The sequence below is a fragment of the Didymella exigua genome (genome assembly GCF_010094145.1).
Source record: "Didymella exigua CBS 183.55 unplaced genomic scaffold M421scaffold_1, whole genome shotgun sequence".
Taxonomy (NCBI): Eukaryota; Fungi; Ascomycota; class Dothideomycetes; order Pleosporales; family Didymellaceae; genus Didymella; species Didymella exigua.
Genome location: NW_022984775.1, coordinates 1,121,028 through 1,135,252, shown reverse-complemented (window position 1 = coordinate 1,135,252; position 14,225 = coordinate 1,121,028). Strand labels below are relative to the sequence as shown.

Genomic DNA, 14,225 nt, shown 5'->3' with positions numbered 1-14,225 from the left:
TGTGCTCCGGCGGGGGCATGGCGGTGGTAGAACTGCGCAGACTGAGATGGGGGGAACGAAGTGCAGCATGGGGGTACAGAGACAAAACACCATGAGAATGCGGAGGGTTTCTTGCGGAGATTGGAGACCAAGTGTGGTCGTTGTCAATTATTGATTCATATGCTGCGATGCGGCGAGCGACCTTGTGGTCAAGCTTCCGCGTGTCGACTATATATTAATTACTATCCTGCCTGCAGTAGGCCTCGGTGACTGATACCAAGCATTTCCGAATGAAGCCTGCGATGTGCGACAAGCAGATGTTTCGATGCCGGTGGAGTGCATACACCCTTCTTCCACAGGTGCCAGTAGGTTCTGAGCAGTGTAGGCACCCGGCGCTGGGTTGGTGGTTGTTGGATTGTGACCGGTGATGATGTTGTGGTGTTGAGTTCCTGCACTCACTCTCTTCAGGTCTCGTCCAGCGCGGCAGGCGTAGCAGCAGACTCCTTCTTCATGTCCGCCTCAATGGTGTTCTCGGCCGAGCTCCCACTTGAGCTTATGCCGGCCGAACTACTTCTTCTCAACTCGGTCAATTGCTTCCTCAGCGCCTCCATCTCTGCATCTTTCTGTTGTAGCAGTTCATCCTTTTTCGACACTTCACCCTTCAACTGCTTGATATATTCGATGGCACTCTCCACCTTTGCAGCCTTTGAGTTGTTCGCTTGCGCCGCAGTCTCGGGGCTCTTTGCGTCAGGCGTAGTGATCTGCGAGCCGGGTGGCAGAAGGTCCTGCATTTCCTGGAGAGCCATATTGATGCGGTTTCGGCGACCCTGTTCCGCGATCTTGTGCGATGTGCGCTTCGATGTGAGGTTTGTGGAGAGCGACGCCGGGTACGAGACACCCGGTACGGTTGTGCCGTCGAGGATATTCTGGTAGTTGGACTTGGATGCTAGGAGAAGGGCGTGTGTGTTATCAGTGACGCCTGTAGCATGTTAGCTCACGTAGCTATACACATCGCTTGTGAAGGCTCTTACCATTCTCCCCAGCTGCAAGCATAGGCCTGATGCTCGGTGATATCTTCGGCCTCAATGCTGGGCTCACCAGACTCGAGCTGACACTGCCCCTCTTCTTCAGGTTGCGACCCTTGGCCTCCAGCTTCTTTCCCGAGCTCAACGAGAACGCCGGACTTGTGGGCGTGGACATGGCATCAAGCATGGGACTTGGTCTGTTCGACATGGCTGCGCCGGGTGTGCTAAGTGGGCCCATCTTTGGTGTCTTGCGAGCAGACATTCGAGGCGTGTCCTGCTCATCCTCACGGAATGCCGTGTCTATCCTTAACAACGAAGGTCGCGGTTCCAACGAAGCCTCCGGCAGGGTGAGGTCGTCCAGCATGGGTAGTACACTCATCGAAGCATCGAATTGCGGCGAAGGATGGATGCGCATGAGTGAAGCAGGTGTGGCGGGTGTGGCACCTCTGCTGTTCTGCGCCATCATAGCCGGGGAGTTCTTGACGGACCCAGGAAGCGGAGGTGGGCGCATCTCAGAGAGCATAGGCTCGGGGGAGATGGAGTCGGTCTCTGAATGATCACGGCTCCGTGGAACGTCGAGACCGCTGATGCGCGCTTCTTGCATGAGCTCGATGACCTCCTTTGGCGGGAGCTGCATTGAGCCTGTAGGTCTCCGTCTGCCAGGTTTCACTATGGGCGACTGTCGTACGCGGTTCACATGGGTCGCTCTGGGCGTGTTCCTCTTCGCCCTCAGACTCCTCCTCTGCTCTGCCGGCTGGGCCATGGCAGGCTCGCCCAGCATGTCCATGTCGACGTCGATGGGAGAGTGCGCTGTCGAGCTCGCCGACGTCGAGGCCTGGGAGTGCAGCTGCGACTGTGCATGTTGGTGGGCCTGTGCATTGAGTGCCGGCGACGTGAGGGGGCTGAAGTAGGCACCGGGCACGGTGAAGTCAGGTATCTGGAACCGTGCGTCGTGAGGGGTGACTGCGGGAGAGACGAGTGGGGTGAACGACTATGTCACAGTCAGCGAGGGCCCACAATGGCAAGCGCAGATCATCGTACGGCATCGTCCTTGCGCGCGTGGTACCTCTGGTCGTAGAGGGTCTGCTGGTCCATGTGCCGCATGTAGCGATGCGGGTCGCCGTGCATTTCCACGCTGTTGGGCGTGGGAGGGACGCCTTGGTGCGGGCGGAACACCTGGTCCTGCGACTGGGGGAAGACGGGCGTGTCGACCTGGGCGAAGTGCGACATCCCGTAGTCGAAGAAGTTGGCATTCACGTTCGGCTGAGACATGCCGTGGGCGCCCATCTGTCCCTGCGTCTGTTGCGCGCCGAGTGCGCCGTCCTCGTGATTTTGGGGAATCTGCGGGGAGAACTGGTGGTCGAGGTGGTGCTGGTCGAGCGCGTCGGCCACGCTGCGATTCTGCGGCCCGCCATGGCTGAAAGCGATGTTGTTGAAGTCCGGCAGGTCGAGGTCATTGAAGTGGTCGAAGTCGATCAGGTTGCCGAAGTCTTGGTCCGCTGCAGCGTCCATGCCCGCCCACGATTGGGTATTTGCATTGTCCATTGCGTTCGCCGAACCCCTGCCGGAGGCGAAGGAGCAAGTGGGCAAGTGGGAAGAGCCTTGATTTACGAAGCACAAAGCGCGAACAATTTTTCCGGCGTTGCTGGTGGGGCTGCGCTGACTCTCTGCGTCGGGTGGGATCGCACGAGCGGCAAGACGCTAGGTGCGCGCCTTTGAGCGAGCACAGTGGCTGTCTGGGTCGCTACTCTTGGATGGTGCTTGAGAAGATTGCGACGACTGTCAAGCAGGTCCCGGCGACCATGTACAGGCCATGCAAACGCGGGTTGGCCTGCTGTGGTGGGCTAGAGAGAACACCCCACGGCTCTAGTAAGATAGTCACCCGCGCCTGAAGACTTGAATGCGCGGCTTTCTGGCGAATCGCAGACAGCAGAGAGCCGGCAACATCACCTGCTAACCGGATCGACGCCGACTACAGCGTGCGCATGATATCGACTTCAAGAAAATCACGTGCATCTGTGGCTGGTGAGAGGACTGGGGACAGACGTTGACACACTAATTCCTGAAGTCGGGCTGACGTGCACCGACGCGGGGTGCAAAAGCCTCGAGCTTGAGACACGACGCCTTCACATGCTGATCAGTGGGTGCCCTGCGACGTGCGCAAGGACCAGAGGCCCTTTGCAGACCCAAAAGCTGATCCTCTGAAGGCTCATCCTAGCTGCCCTGATTGCCCAATAGTGCTGCGGCGTGTTTCGGCCCGGCTGCCTGCTTGCTCAATCAGTTCGCGTTGATTCATCAGTGCGCTCGGCGCCTGTGCCCTTTCCGGCGATCTGGCGAAGCACGGGCAGCTGTAACGCAGCCTCGCGTTGCGCACAGCGAACAAAACTAGGAGTGCCTGGGCTTGTCATGCGATGTCGTGCAGCTGTCAGAATCCGCCGATGCTTTTCAGGTTTCTGCGCTCCTCTATGATTTGTGGAGTGTAATATACTGATGCTAATGCTCGTTCGCGCCTTGTTAATCTCGTTTGACTAGTGCCTTCCCCTTTGAGGCACTCATGTCCGAGGCACACAGGCAAAAGGCAAAACAAAGAGAAGATTCGTAGAAGGGCTCGCTGCAGTGTCTGCTCGTGTGGCCATGTGTCTCAGTAATACCTAATGGCAGAATGCAAAGTTGGCAAAACTGGATGAAAGTAACGTGAGACAATTGTCGTCTCGTAATTTGTGAGGCACGGCAGCCGCAGACGGCATCCGCAGACGGCATACTGGCCAGAATGAAGAACCTTATGGAATCCCTACTGCGCTGCCCGCAATGTGCAGCGAGCGTCAAAGTCCGCTTTTCCATAATTTACACATTGCTGAAAGTACATGATCCATTCCAATATCAGCTCCCAGGACTGCTGCACAGTGGGGGTATTATCACCACAACCAACCAAACTAAAAGGTAAAATCAAATACTGCCGTGAAAAGGGCCCCGCATGAACGCCGTTACTCAGACATGACTGACTGCATCTCTCGTCGTTCACATTACGATGCAGCAGCCATTACTTTGCTGGGGGGCGTAAGGGTCCTCGCGCTTGTCGATCTGATGTTGCGTTAGCATTGAGAGCCGACGTGGAGTGAGCGTTGGACGCACTGTTCCCCATCGTGAAGGCACCATCCAGTCTTTGGGCTCCTTGTCGGTGAATGCAATGAGACTGCAGGCGCGTTAGCGACTGTCTTTGTTTACTGTGCGACCAGGGCAGAACACCGCGACGTACTCTAGGGCAGCCTCGGACACGGGTATCCGGCGACGCTCAAGATCCTCGCGCAGGCGCTGGTTGAGCTCTGTCAGGCGTCGCAGCTTCAGCTCAGCCATGCTCTGCTTCTTGGACTTGCCGTCGCCGCCGGTCCGGATCTCGTAAGGCGCAGCAGCCATCATGGTGGGCATCGTGCGCGTAGCCAGGGGTGTCGTGAAGGAAGAAAAGGGGGGCGTGCGGGCGTGCAGGCGGTATTAGGGCGCGGCGACGTGCGTGGTGACGTGCGGAGCGGTATGGTGCGCGACGGGCCTCGGCGGGACGAGGTGCGGGAGGAGGTGCGTGGGCGGCGGTAGAGAGCGGAAGCAGGGAAGGAGCGAATTTGGCCAGCCAGGAGGTGCCTTCCGCAAAGGCCGTGCTGCTGCGAGCGGCTGCGAGCTGCGGCGATGGGGTGCGACTGGCGAGGGGAGCGGTGGTGGAGTGGGCGGTGGAGGCGTAAAGGGAGGTTGGAAGAGTCGGGGCGGTATTGGCGTCCAGGGGCCTTTGCTACTAACGGCCTAGCCCAGCAGTTGGCAGAGCCCTCGCCGCACCGACACGCGATGCACGCGAGCGACGTACAACCAGCAGTCCTTTGCTGTGTGTCTGGAGGTAGAACAGGATAGAGAACAGCGCGCGACTCGAGCGCGGCCATGGACTGCCTGCGTCCACTGCCTGACGCTGCCTGAGACTGCCTGGACTGCCTCCAGTCTGGCCGCCGCTGGTTGCAACAGCTCTCATGGTCCATCCAAGTGGGGATCGGGCTAACCGAGAGCGCACTAGCGGGCGCACCTGCAAAATCCCAGGTGTGTGCCCTACAACATCATCGCCGTCGAACTTTCACCGCGCACCCACAAAGGCCTGCTGCCGCCCTGCGAACCCTCCCCAGCGCCCCGGACTCCCGCTCCCCCGCTGCCCAGCATGGCGCCGCCACCGCATAGCAAGCCTGAGAACACTCTGTACGCCGTCCCTGCGCTCCGCGAGACACCCCACCACGGACGTGACAATGCTAACGCCGCTGCAGCAAACGCGCCCAGGAGCTCATCGGCGTGAACCAGCAACAGGCTGCGCTGCAGCTGCTGCACGAGCATGTCACCTCCAAGCGCACCCGCAACAGCCCAATCGCCTCGCTCGAGCCCGTCATGATCCTCTTCGTCGAGCTCTGCGTCGATCTGCGCAAGGGCAAGCTCGCCAAGGACGGCCTGTACCAGTACAAGAACACGGCCCAGAACACCAACGTGGGCACCATTGAGCTCGTCTTCAAGAAGTTCATCGAGCTCGCCGAGGGCAAGGTCACCGAGGCCCAGGCCAAGGCCGACGAGGCGCACTCGTCCGTCGAGGGCGCCGAGGGTGACGCGAAGAACATTGAGGATCTGGAGGCCTCTGAGACGCCCGAGTCCATCCTGCTCTCCACCGTCTCCGGCGAGCAGTCCCGTGACCGCACCGACCGCGCCATCGTCACCCCATGGCTGAAGTTCTTGTGGGAGACGTACCGCACCGTGCTCGACATCTTCAAGAACAACGCCCGTCTGGAGCTCATGTACCAGTCGACCGCCCACCAGGCCTTCCAGTTCTGCTCCAAGTACGCCCGCAAGACCGAGTTCCGCCGTCTCTGCGAGCTGCTCCGCAACCACTTGCAGAATGCCGCCAAGTTCTCCTCCCAGATGCACGCCATCAACCTGTCCGACCCCGACACTCTCCAGCGCCACCTCGACACCCGTTTCCAGCAGCTCAACGTTGCTGTCGAGCTTGAGCTGTGGCAGGAGGCTTTCAGGAGCGTCGAGGACATCCACACCTTGCTCAGCTTGAGCAAGCGCCCTGCGAAGAACGTCATGATGGCCAACTACTTTGAGAAGCTCACCCGTATCTTCTTGGTCAGCGAGAACTACCTCTTCCATGCCGCAGCATGGAGCCGTTACTACAACCTCCTTCGCCAGTCTGCTGCCGCTGTTGCCTCCGGCCAGGGCCTGAAGAAGGACAACCCAGCCGTCACTGAGGCCGATATGACCAAGGCTGCTTCTTTCGTCCTTCTCTCCGCGCTCTCGATCCCCGTCATCAGCACATCTCGCTCTCGTGGTGCCTTGGTCGACGCTGATGCGGCGAGGAACAACAAGAACTCTCGTCTCACCAACTTGCTCGGCATGAACCAGGCACCTACTCGTGCTATCCTGTTCAAGGATGCTCTCAGCAAGGGTCTGCTCAAGCGCGCTCGTCCTGAAATCCGCGATCTCTACAACATCCTCGAGGTCGACTTCCACCCTCTGTCCATCTGCAAGAAGATTTCCCCCATTCTTGCTCAGATTGGCGCTGATGAGGAGATGAAGAAGTACGTTGGCCCGCTGCAGCAGGTCATCCTTACCCGTCTCTTCCAGCAGCTGTCCCAGGTCTACGACTCGGTCCAGATCAAGTTCGTTCTCGACCTTGCCCAGTTCCCTGAGCCTTTCGGTGTCAGCAAGGCTACCATCGAGAAGTTCATCATGAACGGCTGCAAGAAGGGTGACCTCGCCATTCGCATTGACCATGCCGCCGGTGTTCTCACCTTTGACTCTGATGTCTTCTCTGCTGCGAAGGCCATGCACCCCGGATCTGGTGCTGGCTCATCTGAGACTGAGACCCGCTCCGTCCAGCGCCTGCAGAGCACACCTGCTGAAATTGTTCGTTCTCAGCTCACTCGCCTTGCCAAGTCGCTTTTCGTCACATGCCAATACGTTGACCCCTCGTTCAACGCTGAGCGTATCAGGGAGAAGGAAGCTGCTCTCGCCCGCGCCAAGGAGGGTGCCGAGCAGGAGCACCAGGAGACTCTTGCTCGCCGCGACATCATCTCTCAGAAGAAGGAGGCTGCCGCTAAGGCTCTCCAGGCCAAGGAGACCGAGGAGCAGACAAAGAGGGCCCTTCGCCAGCAGCAACTCAAGGAAGAGGAGGCTCGCCGTCTCGCCGAAGAGCAGCGCCAGCGCGCTGAACAGCGCATCAAGGCCGAGCAACAGCGAATTCAGCGCGAAGAGATTGAGAAGCAGCTCAAGGAGCTTAAGGCCACTACCAAGGTCGACATCGACCTGCCTGAGAACATTGAGGACCTCGACTCGACAAGAATCCGTATTCTCAAGCTTCAAGCTCTCGAGAAGGAGAAGAGCCTGCTTGGCGAGACGCTGCGCATCACTGGCAAGCGCATCGATCACTTGGAGCGTGCTTACCGTAAGGAGGAGATCAAGCACCTCCGAGAGGACTACGAGAAGCAGATGAAGGCTGACGAGGAAGCTTACGAGAAGGCCAAGATTGAAGAGCTGAAGGATGCTGAGGAGAAGCACAAGGAGGATGTTGCTCTCAAGCACCGTCTGTCCCGTCTCGTACCCGTCTACGCCGACTTCGTCACCACTGTGAAGCAGAACCGCAAGGCTGAGTTCGAGAAGCGCTCAAAGGCCGCGCAGAAGGAGCTCGAGGCTAAGAAGGCCGCTCGCGTCAAGGAAGTCAAGGAGAGGATCGCTAGGGAGAAGCGTGAGCGCGAAGAGGCCGAGCGCAGACAGCGTGAGGAGGAGGAGCGCGAAGCTGCTGAGGCTGAGGCCAAGGCTGCCGAAGAGGAGATTAAGCGCGCCAAGATGGTCGAGGAGAAGGCCAGGCGCGACGAGGAGCGCAAGTCAGTATATCCATTTTCTCATTCACGTACACCACTGACTTCTTTCAGGGCCCTCGACGAGAAGGCACGCGTCCAGCGCGAGAAGGAAGAGGCAGCAGAAGCCAAGATTGCGGCCCAGAGACAAGGTGGTTTCCGCTCCCAGGTGCCCGACCGAACAGTCTCCCGTGGCGCACCCGCTGCCGCGGAGCCGGAGAGCCGTGGACCTCCCCGTCTCGCCCTTGCTGGCGGCAAGCCCTCATGGCGTGACCGCATGGCTGCGAAGGACGCTGACGAGGGTGCTCCCGCCGCTCCTGATGCCCAACCCACTCCTTCCGTTGCACCTGTTGCTGCTGCTGCTGCTGCTGCTGCTGCTCCCGCTGCCGAGGCACCCGCTCAGCGCAGTGGTTACGTCCCTCCTCACCTTCGTGGCGCCGGCGGCGCTGCTCCTGGTGGTGGATGGAGAGAGCGTGAGACTGCGGCACGCGACACACCTCCCCGTGCCGAGTCTGGCTCTCCCGCTGCTGGTGGCCGTTTCGAGGCGCCTCGCCGCGGGTTCGGTGAGGAGCGCAAGGCATCTCCCGCCACTGGTGGCCGATGGGAACCTCCTGCGCGCCGTGGACCTCCTGCCGGTGAGCGTGAGCCCGAGGCGCGTCCTCCTCCGGCCGCTGGTGGTGATGGCAAATACGTACCGCGCTTTAGGCGTGGTGAGCAGTAGAGCGCGGTTTCTTTAGACATGATTGATGCCTCTGGGTCATGAGAGAAGGGTTGGCGGCATATAGGGAGTTTTGCTCTGCTTTTCTCGGCTCGGCGGTCATGATCATTCGCCATCTAGCTACGTTCCCAAAATGCATTTACAGCGGTTCACTGGACACGATACGCGTTCCAGTCTCAATTTGTTCGCACATGCCTTCATCACGACACAAGCTTCCGTGGTGATGAACTGACCCGTCAATGTATGATTAGATGTGCTTTTGACAGATTGTTCTATTGTTTCACCACCACCGACAGGCAGGGTTATTCTATTGCTTTCTCAGACGTCGTACCGATCTGACTCATGCTCAACCGGCCTATAGGTGAAGTAATCAAACGTCGCCTTCGTCTCCAAACCATTCAGATCACTCGCCGCAACCCCCACAAATGCTCCCGTAAAGCTCCCATGCGCCTGGTGTCCACCACACTCATCACTGAGTATACTAGCATCATACACGGGTCCAATCTTCTTCAACTCCTCTCCCTCCAACGCATACGAAAACTGCAGTGCCTTCCCCCGAATGCTCAGCGCCAGCTTCACCTTGCCCTCCTGCGGAATCGGGACGGGCTCGGCGAACGGAAGTTTGAGATTGCCGTCCGGCCACGACGCTTCCGAGGAGAGAATCAGCAGCTCGCGCTGCCCGTCCGAGTGCGCGGTGACAGTGAGGTAGAAGAAATTAAAGCGGCAGTAGTACGCCGTCAGACCCGCGAACTGCCTCTCGTCCGTGGGCGAGAAGGACAGCGTCGTCTCGGCATCGTAGGAGAAGTGCGTCTGCCGCCGCGCCACCAGCGCTTGCTCGACCCACGACCCGATTGCCTCGCGCCCTGTGAGGTGCAGCGCGCCGTCGCTGATGCTGAAGATGCGCTCGGGCTCGGGCGTGCGTAGCCACTGGAAGTCTCTGTGCAGGCCTGTGGAGGCGGAGAAGGTGTATTTTTGTTCCGCCAAGTATGCGCTGTCGTCGCGTGTCCCTGGCACATCGACGTAGAGCGATGGCACGGGACCGTCCTTGACGTACAGCCAGTCGTCGTCGCTCCAGTATGCTTCTTGGATTGCGGTCTCGCGGCCTAGAACGCAGCGGCGGGACTGGGTCGTCGGGCGGCCTGTCAAATGAACGATGTAGGTCTTGCCCTCTGGGGTCTCGACGATGTCGCCATGGCCTGCTTTTTGGAGCGCTGCGAGTGGAGCGTCTTTGGAGGTGATGATATACTTCTGCGGATGTAGTTCGTATGGGCCCCAGATGGAGCGGGAACGTGCGAGGGTGCATGCGTGCTCGAACGATGTGCCGCCCTCGGCTGTGAGGAGATAGTAGTAGCCGTTCCTCTTGTACAGATGAGGGCCCTCGACGAGATCCAGCTCGGTGCCATGGAAGATTGTTTTCATTGGGCCGACCAGTTTACCGGCTTTGGGACCCCACTCTTGCAATCGTATGCCGGCAAAAGACCGTGGACGGCGGCGGTGATCTTGCAGCATATTGACGAACCACTTCTTGCCATCATCGTCATGAAACAGAGAGGGATCGAAGCCAGAGGAATTGACATAGTACGGTTCTGACCAGGGACCCTCGATACGGTCTGCTGTGACGATGTAATTTGGAGTGTCCTTGAATGAGCCGTCCTTGCGCTTTACATCGGTGTACACCAGGTAGAACTTCTCGCCGTCGTGACTGAGGCATGGTGCCCACACTCCACAGCTGTCAGGGTTGCCTCGCATATCGAGCTGGCTCTTCCTGCTCAGCGGCCGTGTCACGAGTTCCCAATTCGCAAGGTCTTTGGAGTGGTGGATTTGAACGCCTGGATACCATTCGAAGGTTGATGTGGCGATGTAGTAGTCATCTTTGACTCGAAGTACCGAAGGGTCGGCGTTGAAGCCTGGCAAGATTGGGTTTCGTACGAGTGGCATCCTGAAGTTTGTGGTTCTAGATATCGTAGTCCTGGGAGTTTTGATCTGCAACAAGCAAAGACAGGAAGTCCGTCACATTTGTTGTCTTCCGCATGACTTGCTCACCTGAACATAAGGCTATAATCGTGAGGAGAGAGATCCACATCTGCATTTAGCCGGAGTAGTTTAGCCCGAATATCCGAGAGGATCTCGAGGCTTGTCGCCGACTTGCCGCAGTGAGATGCACTTAAATTCCCCTATACCGTCGCCCAGCAGATCTCGGATCAAAACGACTTTTAGGAGGGACCCCGAGCTCTTCTGGAAGGACTATGGAAACACATGCCCCTGCTTCGTTGTCACGGATGCGGTAGCATGCCTGCAAGGCTAGCCAAGGCTCACCAACGAGAGTTACCGCCGGTTCAAAAGGCGACCGCAACATCGACCGAGTATCAACCGCCTTGTGGTCACCACTGCTATGGGCTCTCAGCAACTGGAAGCTGCGCGTGAGCAAAATGGCCGCGAAATGCATCCTGCTCCGCGATCGGCGAGCTGGGAACAGTAAGCAGCATCGACGCGCCGCATCCGTGTCGTGATTGAACGCCGCCGTTCTTGGTACTCAGTGCCCAGCTTCATGGCGTTCCACGAGGCAAAAGTTTCAGGCCTTGGGCCCCGCGTCGCAAATTGCTTGACCCGACTTGTTGAAATTGGGATACTGACTCTGCTGTCCTGTGAGGCTGTGAGGATCTGATGAAACACAACGGTCTGTTGTGCAATCCAGCGCGATGTTTTCGAGAGGATGCAAGGGAGCTACGTTAATGCAGAGAAAGGTTCGATCGCGATCCCAACGCCAGACCAGTACAGATCAGATTAGATGAGCGATAACCTGTAGCCACCAGAGAGTGCGAAGGCGCCTGCCAAGTGCACGCCAGCTGGACGGGAACCAACGCCAGTACTGATCCGAGCCTGTTGGCTTATCAGATCCTGCTAGCTCTCGGGCTTCCAACGCTGATCAAGGCAGGAGCTCTGTCCATCCTTCTGCGGAGCGCCCGTACTGTAGCAGCCACAAATCCTTCCGCGCGTTGCCGTTCGCTCTTGCGCCAGGCTCTTGGACCGCTTGATATGGCCGTTGTCTGCAAATTTGCAAAGCTGGTGGTGGATCGCCAAACTTTGACGAAGCCAGCTGCCAAGCAGGATGTCATATAAACAGGGACCACCTGCTTACTGCCGCATTTGGATTGCACCTCTGCTGGCCTTCAATCGGTCTTGTATTTCCTGTCGAGTTCCTTCTCCTGTCGCTTCTCTCGACTCTACGTCAACATGCGCAACCCTTTCAGGATAGGCCCCCATCTGGAGCACCCCGTAGGCGACTATGGCGAAACGAAGGATACGGACAAGGCTGCTGAGGCTGGTCAAGCACCGGTGATCAACGTCAAGCATCCAGTCGACACCTCAGACGGAACCTCTAGCATAGAGCCTTCCTTCACCGCAGGCGCTCAGGATGGTGTCAAGAAGATGGAGGCTACGACTACTGTGTGGGGGAAGAAGTCGCTCATTGCCGCGTACATCATGATGTGGACTGTCACGTTCGTGGATGCCATGCAGCAGGGAGCCTCATTCTCGCTCAGCGCCTACGTTACCAGCTCTTTCCAGCAACATTCCCTGACCGCGTACACTGGCGTGATGTCTGGTATCATCGGTGGAGTACTCAAGTTGCCACTCGCCAAGATTCTTGACATATTTGGTCGTCCACAAGGCTATGGTATTATGATCGCTTTTCTGACCGTGGGACTGATCATGATGGCCGCCTGCAACAATGTCCAAACGTACGCGGCAGCACAGATCTTCTACTGGATCGGGTAGGTCTTCAACACAGCATGGATATCTGTACTTGCTAATACCCCATAGCTACAACGGAATTACTTACACCATCGGCATTTTCGTCGCTGACACCTCTCACCTGAAGAACCGTGGCTTCATGTTCGCCTATGTCAGCTCTCCATACATCATCACCGTCTGGATCACTGGACCTTTAGCCACCGCATTCGTTAACGGGCCTGGTTGGAGATGGTTCTACGGAGCATTTTCCATCATCACCGTCGCGGTCAATGGCCCCTTGCTGGCGCTCTTCTGGGTGAACTATCGGAAGGCAGTCCGCGTGGGCACAATCGTCCCCACCAAAAGCTCACGCACCTTTGCGGAGTCCTTCAAGCATTACTCTATCGAATTCGACGTCGGCGGTCTGTTCCTGCTCATGGGTGGTTTGGTCTTCTTCCTCCTGCCTTTCAGCTTGTACTCCTACCAGGATGGTCTCTGGAACTCCCCGCTGGTGATCGCCTTCTTCATCGTAGGTGGGCTCATGCTGATCGGCTTCATCCTCTATGAGAAGTTTGTTGCACCGAAGACCTTCATCCCCTACGAGCTACTTCTCGATCGTACAGTACTTGGCGCGTGCATCGTATCCGGTGTGTTCTTTATCAGCTTCTACTGCTGGAACGCGTACTTCTTCTCGTTCCTTCAGGTCGTGAACGGACTGAACATCACCGAAGCAACATACGTCATCAACATATACAGCATCGGAGCTTGCTTCTGGTCCCTTGTCGTTGGCCTGCTCATCAGATGGACTGGCCGCTTCAAGTGGCTGGCGTTGTACTTTGGTGTTCCCGTTACCATGCTCGGTACGGGATTGATGGTTCATTTCAGGCAGCCCGACGTTAACGTTGGCTGGGTGGTCATGAGCCAGATCTTCATCGCTTTTGCAGGAGGTGCTATTGTCATCACCGAGCAAGTCGCCGCCATGGCAGCAACGACTCACCAATATGTTGCTGTCGTCTTGGCAGTTGAAGGCATGTTCTCCAGTGTGGGAGGTGCGATCGGAGGCTCCGTTTCGGCAGCTCTGTGGACTGGAGTATTCCCTGCAAATTTGGCAAGGTACTTGCCTGCTGAGGCGCAGGCGGATGTTGCGACCATTTACGCCAGTCTTGTCACGCAGCTATCATACCCTAAGGGCACGCCAATCAGATTTGCAATTGAGCAAGCCTATGGGGAGTCGCAGAAGTGGATGGCTGTTGCCTCTACAGTCATCTTGGTCGTTGCCTTCGGAGGAGTGCTCATGTGGAGAGGCGAGTTCATGTCAAGCCCATGTCGCAAACTACAGCCGCTAACATCCTGCAGATATCAACGTCAAGCACTACAAGCAGGTCAAGGGTCGTGTCCTCTAGGCGTCGGATTTGGATGGGGTCCGCGAACACGAGATGCGATGTTCTTAGTTAGGGTTGTCTGATATCGCAATAGAGCGTTTTGTAATTGGATATTCCGAATGCATGAGTATTATGTATATTCATGAATCTCTAAAGGGGTGTAAATACGTCTGTCCCTAGCTAAGGTAACCCATGCTTATTAGCTACCCTACCTGCTAAGTCCTATTTGATTCTGAATGAGTCCGGCAAATTGGAATATTCAGCAGAATGTTCAGGATGTTTCAAGTGAACGAAAGGATGGCTACAACCCCGTTCTTAATAGAAAAGAGACCTTCACAATACATGGAGGAGCTACAAGACCTGTGGCAGCTCCACTTGGGTACTCAACCACAAAAAGTCAAGTGTGTCGGAACCTCCAATGCTTAACCCTCCGTCCCTCAATATGTGCTGCTAAGAGGCCGAACAAGACTGCCATAAATGTGAAGTGTGGGTCATTCGCTTGGGAGTCATCACTCAG

General features: G+C 57.3%; 6 protein-coding genes across 6 annotated transcripts; 2 read left to right on the top strand and 4 right to left on the bottom strand.

Annotated features, from left to right (window-relative positions):
• Positions 1–107: 107 nt before the first annotated feature.
• Positions 108–3,022, bottom strand: M421DRAFT_415286 (uncharacterized protein). Its single transcript, XM_033590642.1, has 3 exons — positions 2,046–3,022; positions 1,011–1,995; positions 108–958 (listed from the first exon to the last, which is right to left on the bottom strand). Exons 1-3 carry the CDS (start codon positions 2,547–2,549, stop codon positions 444–446), a joined length of 2,004 nt encoding a protein of 667 aa, XP_033454495.1. The 5' UTR covers positions 2,550–3,022; the 3' UTR covers positions 108–443.
• Positions 3,023–4,022: 1,000 nt separating this feature from the next.
• M421DRAFT_97204 (uncharacterized protein) lies at positions 4,023–4,430 on the bottom strand (the record flags this gene model as incomplete). Its single annotated transcript, XM_033598476.1, has 3 exons — positions 4,023–4,085; positions 4,137–4,197; positions 4,261–4,430. The coding sequence occupies 3 exons, from the start codon at positions 4,428–4,430 to the stop codon at positions 4,023–4,025; spliced, it is 294 nt and encodes a 97-aa protein (XP_033454494.1).
• M421DRAFT_116645 (uncharacterized protein) lies at positions 4,132–4,986 on the bottom strand. Its single transcript, XM_033587256.1, has one exon. It carries the CDS (start codon positions 4,925–4,927, stop codon positions 4,418–4,420), a length of 510 nt encoding a protein of 169 aa, XP_033454493.1. The 5' UTR covers positions 4,928–4,986; the 3' UTR covers positions 4,132–4,417.
• Positions 4,987–5,193: 207 nt separating this feature from the next.
• M421DRAFT_389 (uncharacterized protein) lies at positions 5,194–8,597 on the top strand (the record flags this gene model as incomplete). Its single annotated transcript, XM_033589955.1, has 3 exons — positions 5,194–5,231; positions 5,297–7,903; positions 7,952–8,597. The coding sequence occupies 3 exons, from the start codon at positions 5,194–5,196 to the stop codon at positions 8,595–8,597; spliced, it is 3,291 nt and encodes a 1,096-aa protein (XP_033454492.1).
• A 315-nt stretch (positions 8,598–8,912) lies between these two features.
• M421DRAFT_88245 (glycoside hydrolase family 43 protein) lies at positions 8,913–10,532 on the bottom strand (the record flags this gene model as incomplete). Its single annotated transcript, XM_033597647.1, has 1 exon — positions 8,913–10,532. The coding sequence occupies one exon, from the start codon at positions 10,530–10,532 to the stop codon at positions 8,913–8,915; it is 1,620 nt and encodes a 539-aa protein (XP_033454491.1).
• A 1,296-nt stretch (positions 10,533–11,828) lies between these two features.
• M421DRAFT_97201 (MFS general substrate transporter) lies at positions 11,829–13,729 on the top strand (the record flags this gene model as incomplete). The annotated part of the gene is made up of 4 exons (XM_033598475.1): positions 11,829–11,919; positions 11,953–12,367; positions 12,417–13,630; positions 13,683–13,729. The coding sequence occupies 4 exons, from the start codon at positions 11,829–11,831 to the stop codon at positions 13,727–13,729; spliced, it is 1,767 nt and encodes a 588-aa protein (XP_033454490.1).
• Positions 13,730–14,225: the final 496 nt, after the last annotated feature.